Below are 7,692 nucleotides of genomic sequence, written 5' to 3'. Positions count from 1 at the left end.
CCCCCCCCAAAAAAAAGAAATGTTACCATGTTACTGTTTGTGTTTGGGAGTTACTGCTTGTTAATGTCATTTTGTCAGTTTGTTTGCAGGAGATAAATTTGTGACCATATTGTGAGACAGAAATTGTGTAATGATATTGATATGTTGCCAGGACACAGAGGTACATTAACTTGTCAATCAACATTTCATTAGTTTTTTCACTCTGAAGGGTGAACTGAAACCTCTTTGGTCTGTTTTGGGTGTCTAAAGAGGAAGCAAAACCTCAAGGAGCTGCTAACTAGACTGATTCTTGCTATTTATATTCAGAATATTTATTGATAGTGGGAAAGTAAACATGTTGAGCACTTAATACCTGAAGTCTTGGTCGGTTTTGACCTGATTTACAACTAAATTGTACTGATTTCCATCATTATCAGCGTCTTCTGGCATGATAATAATAAGGAGGTCACAGATTTGATTCCTGCTACAGAAACAGCACCCTTCACATAGAAAACCAATCTCTACAAGGTCATATAACTGATTTTGAGTTCCCAGATAAATATAACTAGTGATGGTGAACAGTGCAGATGTTAAAAACAACACAGAAGATAGAGGTTTGTACACTGTACAACTTTAAACTCTTGTTAAAATGTGTTGATATCTGGTCAATGTCTGGTGTGTTATTATAAGTTTTATGTGTTTTTACAAAATAGTGTACACAAAATGATTCACAAGAGTTATTCTCAGTGTTTTTATGTCAGTTTTACAGTTGTAATGTACCAAATTATTGCCAAGATTATGTAGTAATTTTATCTTGATGCTTGCAGTTGATAATACAAATGGTTATGAATGGTTTTATATTTTAATCGTTTACTTTTTCTCACCAGTGTTTACCTCAGGAGTCTGGTCCCACAGAGGAAGACTTTCACTCTGTGAGACCAGGACTCTATTCAGCCTGACAGTGTTCATATTTTTTTTTTTTTTTTTTTACAACTGGTGGTTCCGTCTGTTAAATTTGCTCCTTGAGAAACTGATTATAGTTGATCATATTTGGGCTCTGTGGCATAAATGTGTATCATCCAGCAGCTGTTAGCTGAATATGAAGAATTGTTACCATTGTTGCAATAAACTGTGTTGTGTTTTTCATGCATCCTGGACTATTCATTCATCCACCCAGATCAACACATACATTCAACAAAGTGCTTAAAGGATAAGTTCACTTTTTTTTTATCTTTAAACAACATTCAGGTGCCCATTGATCGTTGACAACAGGTTTTGTTTGCTGTAATTATTCCTCCTGTTCATAGTAGACATTAAAAGATCCCTTCCTAATGTACTTTCAATGTAAGTGATGGGATGAAATCCACAGTTCTTATTATGTGCAAAAATATATTCAAAAGTTTATCTAAAGTTAAAATGAGGCCCCAGAAGTCTGAGTTAGTCAAGTAAAGTGGATATTTTCCAAAGTTTCGGCTTTTTTAGTGTAAAATTCCGTGTTTGTGTTTCCCTGTTAAGCAGCAGTAGAACAATAGTGACAAAAAGAGGGAATTTTACACTAAAATAACTGTAACTTTGGAACATTTGGATATATTTTTGCACAGAACGAGGACTGTGAATTTTGTCCCTCATGGCTTACATTGAAAGTGCATTAGGAGGTCTTTTAATGTCCACTATGAAAAGGAGTAATTATAGCGAGCAAAACCTCTTTTAATGTTGATATGAGCATCTGACTATTGTTTTAAGAAAGCGTTGGAAAAATTGTGAACTTGTCCTTTAAGCCTGCATCATCCGTCATTATAAACCAGTTTCCATTAACTGCACCTGCTAGACTGTGTCTTTTTAAAAAGCCTGTTGATGGTTTATTCATTTTAATCACTACAGAATTAATTTTGGGTGCAACACATGCCACATGTATAAAAGAATACAGTCACTTGTATTATGATTTTTCATATTTGATATAAACATTTACTAGACAAAGAATCCGACATGGTGACTGGACTGAAATGTATAAATAATACAGACATAATAATGTGTGGGTTGGTTTCAGTTATGCTATAGACAGAACAGTGAAAAGCTTCTGCAACCTCCACTCCTGTAAGTGGACTACAAGCAGACACTCAGTCCATGCTTGCATAGCCTAAAAATAGGGGAAGCAAAACTGTTGAAAGAGAATTTCCGCAAATCGTTTTAACCTACATCACCAGCAAGTCGCAGACTCACACTGAAACGCTCTTTCAAAAGCTTTATCAAGCACCTCTCTGGAGGGTCCTGCATTATTAATGATTGCTGCAAACGGAATAGATAAGAAGATGAGACCTTTCAATAAAAAGTTTCTCCTTACAAAAAAGTTTTATAAGTAGGAATGCAGTGTATCCAGTAAACATATATGAGGCTTTTTTCCCCCTTTTTTTTCTGCTGCTTTGGAAGTGGAGCCCCTCTCACAAGGTCCCCGGCCTAGAGAGTGAGCTCCCAGCATCGAAGGTCAAAAGCCAAGAATGTACTCATTTTGCAGTGCTCTTCATTTCTGTAAACATGTTGATATGTACTGTGTGAAGTTGTTTAAGTCTAAATCAACTAAGCAGCCTGAAAAATGCAGCCAATCTTGTATCGTTGTGGGGAATAATGCACGAGTACTGTGCCAACAGCTGGGATTTTGGCTTTTCCTCTAGATTAAGCGGCAGCAGTACAACAAAATCATGCGGGAATGGTGCTCTATAAACGTATTTCTGCTCATCCCAGAAGCAAAATATAATACGATGTTTATGTGAAAGCTCTTTCTTGGAGATTAGCCCACAATTGCAACCCAAAAATCCTTCAAAAACTCAAGTGTCACACATACACGTGTTATCAATGGAGGGAAGCATGCTCCCACATTACTGGAGGTGAACTAATGGTCTGATGAGTCACATACTGTACATCCCATGCAACAATACTAAATGAATTTCGCAGGGTTTCTCTTTTATAACCACCTAGAGATGCAAAGGGTTAAGGATTATATTTTTTTTTGACACATAATATATGCATGCAAAGAACCTACTCTTCTTGGTTCCATCATGTGAAAACATCTGGAACAGACAGGAGCCTCTCTATTCTCCAAGAGCTCTACAAGTCTGGATAGTAGAGACAGTTACAATTATCATAGGAATTATTGTTTTGTTACTATTATGTAAAGCGTACAGTAGTTGCAGCAGTGAACACTGGGGATCCTAAATACTGCAGGAACATAATTTAACGCAGTGCTCCACTGATATACAAGCTAGGGTTGAATGAGAATGTATAGGGTTACTGTGCACAAATCACACTGGCATGTTTTGAAATAGAAATGTATGATATCTTATAGCTATATTCAAAATTATTCAGCATTTGACATTCTCATGCATACAACCACAAGAAGCGAGTCCATTGAAAAATAGTCCAAGCATTGTTTGTTTGTTTTTTTTTCCTGTGGAAATGGCAGAGAACCTAATGAGACATTAAAACGTGTGCTGCTGTCCAGAGTGTGTGGATACAGACGGGGAGAGGAGCGAGCAGTGACTGGCTCACTTCTGCATGTCACACTGCAACAGGAGCACGATGGACGGGTCGCTCTTCGCCGCCTCTTTGAACTCTTCCAACGAGATCTGGTCGTCGTTGTTCTTATCCATTTTGCTGAAGATCTTGTCCACCCTCTGCTCTGGTGTCAAACCGTCCTCGTTCATCTTCATCATGATCACAGTGCCCACCATTTTGTAGATAGCCTGCAGGGTTAGAGGCGCAGGGAGCAATTAGCAGAGCACTGTGGTTTATTGTGTTATTCATAGAGGCCTACCTGTATAAGTCTGTTCATAAAGATGTAGATCAGTGATTTCCAAGGAAGGGTACATCTACAGTTGACAGAGGGAATGAGGAAAGCAGCTAAACTCAACTAGAACTAAACTGAAAAATAGAAATTAAGCAGCCAAATAGGATTAAAAAATTGGAAATGAGATGTTAATCTTTAGTAAATTTACTATAATCAGTAAGCTGCCCTTCAACCTGTCAGTTGTAACACATTAACATGTTGCAATTGAGAATTAGAGAAAACTAGTGAGCAAATGAGCAGTGAATTGAAATAGACAGCTAAAAGTAATGGTTAAATGGTTGAAACAGATTGTTAAGATTAAAGAAAAAACACTTGAAACAGGTGTAGTTAAAAGTAAAAGGATAAATGGTTGAAATGTCCAGCTTTGAGACTGTCAATGTCATAGTAGTATGAATGCAAACTTGAACAAAGCAACCTAAACCTTAAAATAATTGTAATAATAACCACATTTATGGAATTAAAAGTGTCCAACATCCAGTTTATAATCCAGTATATTTGGAACATGACGGTGCAGATGAAGGCGTATTGGGCTGTGGAGGTTACGTCAGATGAAAAACAGTGGGAATCAGTGATGTAAACGCTTTGAAATAAAACACACACCATATTTATCACTACAGGAATTGTCAATACGCTCCAGTAACACTGAGACATATCCGATTTACTGCTGATTGTGTTTCCAAAAATGGCATAAAGTAATCCAATACAACTGCAGTTTTTGTCATTATGAAAACGCCTCTGTACTCAAGGCTTTGCAGGTGTGCAGGAGACTGATAACAACAACAAAAAAAAACAACTAAAAAAACACAGAGCTGGTCCCCCCTGATGAGCGAGGGCTTATAATGACTGGATAATCCCTTACCTCGATTATCTCCAGCATCTCCACTCTGGTGATTTTGCCGTCACCATCCAGGTCATACATGTTGAAGGCCCAGTTGAGTTTCTGCTCAAAGCTGCCGCGAGATGTGATGGACAGAGCGCAGATGAACTCTCGGAAATCGATGGTCCCGTCTCCGTTTTTGTCAAAGGTTCTGAAGGCGTGTTGTGCAAATTTTGATGCATCGCCATATGGAAAGAACTGTAAATGTAAGGAGAGGAGGAGGGGGTGGGGGGGAGAGAGGAGAGATGTGCTCGTTACCGTTTAATAATTCAACCAGGGCTTTAAAGATGCTATGCTCTTGTTGTGACAGCATGATGGGAAATAGCTATGCATCATTTCTAGGAGATGTGAAAGAAGCAGAGGATGAAGCAGAGGATGAAGCAGAGGATGAAGCAGCAGGGTTCACACACACACCTTGACATAAAGCTGCTGGAACTCATCCAGATTCAGCCTGCCACTGGGGCAGTCCTTCAGAAAGCCTTTGTACCACTGCTTCAGCTCGTGTTCGTTAAACTCTGTGTTCTTCACCAGATCCTCCATCACCTCGGGAGTCAGCTTGCTGTTCTGCTTTCCCATGGTTCCTGTGGTGCAAGAACACGTGAATAATGCATTTATCCATGCTTGGGCGATGGCAGTATGAAAATCTGTAGCACAGCATAGAAAACTATCTTTTATGTTTGCACTTCGAACATGACTACAGACAGTAAATATGTGTGTTTTCTTTATATTTTTAATTTTTTTTTTGGAAGGAAGCAAATATTTCCCTGATGCTCTTGTTCTATTTCTGTCTGTTCAGCCTGTTTGTGCCAGTCTGTAGCCCTAGTAGCACTGACCTGGATCATCACTGTCAGATCAGATCCAGTTCATCAAATGTTCGATCGCTGCTATCAAGTTTCCACTGCGAACACTGTCCTATAACCCTGACAATGACAACAAAGCCACTGCTCGGTTGTACGAGAGGCACTGCTGCAGCAAATCCAGAGACAGGAGCGAGGGCAACATGCAGCACACAGTAGGCCTGCTATATAATCTGGATCATTGGGGTATAGAGCGCATAATTGAGCGTATATAATCTAGTGTTTAAGCCAGCTGTGTGCAATAAGAAATCCACAGCCTGGATTAGTTTGTTATCCACACTGAAGGCCCTCAGTAGCATCATGACAACTTGAGCATCCACGTCAGAAGCCCCAGATTCATTAATTATTGACTCATGATGTGGCAGATGACATAAAGTGCCACAGAATGCGTAAATTCTCAATCCATAATTTAACAAATGAGACAGCAGAATATTATTTGCATATCTGAATACTGTGTGGGAATGTCCACCACTTTGGGACCAACATATGGTCCTCTTCTCTGCTGCAGCAGCAGCAGCAGCAGCAGCATGACAGCGGGCTGGACAGCTCCACCACAGAGAGCACTGCATTGGCTCAGGCCTTCCTCAACAAACAGCACAAATGTGTGTTGCAGGGCAAAAAAAAAAAAAAAAAAAATCAGTGCAAACCACAGCCTTTAATGTCCACCACCTGCGCGTCATGAAACCCATCCTGACTAGCGCGATGGGTAAATCATGAGAGCAGATCTTAGGTTTCATAAGCTACACTGAATGACCTTGAGGAGAAACCCCCTTTTTGCAGGAAGATGACAAAAAAAAAAGAAAACTGTTTCACGGAGCCTTGAACTGAGAAAAAACGGCTCGACATCACGCAACTGCGGCGTTAAAGAGAAATAATCTACCACATATCTCACAGGCCGCAGGTATGAATGACTTGTTCTGCCCAAACTGAGGCTAAACAGATGCTGTTTTATTTCACGCTTTGGGCAATGACATCTGAGTTAATGCTATTAAAGCTAACCGCCTCCTGTGAGAGCAGAGACGCTGCTGCATTCCGATGGAAACGACGCAGTGAGAGTATTTTCAGATTAGATCCCACCATCCTGCCGCTATAATGACATATTTCCGTGCGCATCGGCCCGAAAAATATGTCAAAATCTCATAATCAAAAAAGACCTATTTTTAAACAGACAGCTCCCTCGGTGCCACCGCAGAGCCAGTGTTAGACGCGGATAAAAAAAAAAGCCAATTAATTGCGCAAATCTTTGGTGACATTTTGCCAAATTCGTCCAGTGATTCCTCGCTGTTTTATATCTGCTTTTTCTGGTTGTTTCCAGGCAAAACGCAGAGGCTTTATTTTAAGGGATGCGCAGGTGCCAGTGTGCCAGCCCCTCTCCTCCTCGATCCCATTCATTCACACGGAAGGAAAATAATGAAAAATAATGCGTGACACATTAACATAAACCATTCACCTTTATAATCCGAACATAAGGTATGACATGTACATATGCAGGAATCACTTCTTACCTTATTACAGCCTCTCTTTTTTTTTTTTTTTTTTTTTTTTTTTGGTGTTTCTTTATCGGAATAAATCTGCTCTGGCTTCTGCAAAGTACAGAAAACCCTCCTTCCGATGGAAACGTTTGCCCAAAAAAAGGGGGATTATTCTCAACACTGTTCGCCTCCTTAAAAAACACACCCGCTAATGAAATATCTGGATTTTTTTTCCCCGACGTTATTCCAGATGAGGCGCAGCAGGGACCGATCCCACGCCAGTCTTTGGTTATGCGACTACAGGAGCGCGGCGTCACCCGTGCGCATCACAGCCTGATCATAAGTTCACTGCCGCTCCGCTCCGTTTGGGTTTAGCTGGATGCTGTCGCGTTATGAGCGGATCCTTCATCGTGATGAGGATGGCCACCGTGAGGTTTCATCATCAGGAAATAAACATTTTGAGGGTTCTGGTTTGTGTAAAACACCAAGATTTTGAGCTGCTTTCATTAATTATGATCAAATAATTCACTGCCAGCAATCAGGAATTTATAGTAGGGTGAAATATTTTAGTTCATATTTGTTCAATGCGGATTTAAGGAACATAAATTGGAAAAAACCATGACTGGATAACCAACGAGGGGTCCCTAAAGTCCCCTGGTTGGTTAT

General features: G+C 40.0%; 1 protein-coding gene across 2 annotated transcripts; it reads right to left on the bottom strand.

Moving 5' to 3' along the window:
* Positions 1-1,813: 1,813 nt before the first annotated feature.
* vsnl1b (visinin-like 1b) lies at positions 1,814-7,392 on the bottom strand. Of its 2 annotated transcripts, none has more exons than XM_044374370.1 (4): positions 7,060-7,392; positions 5,112-5,278; positions 4,680-4,895; positions 1,814-3,716 (listed from the first exon to the last, which is right to left on the bottom strand). In XM_044374370.1, exons 2-4 carry the CDS (start codon positions 5,271-5,273, stop codon positions 3,519-3,521), a joined length of 576 nt encoding a protein of 191 aa, XP_044230305.1. In that variant the 5' UTR covers positions 5,274-5,278; positions 7,060-7,392; the 3' UTR covers positions 1,814-3,518. The 2 variants fall into 2 exon arrangements, with proteins under 2 accessions (XP_044230305.1, XP_044230306.1); XM_044374371.1 differs by lacking the exon at positions 7,060-7,392 and adding an exon at positions 5,531-6,470.
* Positions 7,393-7,692: the final 300 nt, after the last annotated feature.

The sequence above is a fragment of the Thunnus albacares genome, chromosome 15, assembly GCF_914725855.1.
Source record: "Thunnus albacares chromosome 15, fThuAlb1.1, whole genome shotgun sequence".
Lineage (NCBI taxonomy): Eukaryota > Metazoa > Chordata > Actinopteri > Scombriformes > Scombridae > Thunnus > Thunnus albacares.
The sequence above is the reverse complement of the archived record's forward strand: the minus strand, read 5'-3'. Positions and strand labels throughout refer to the sequence as shown.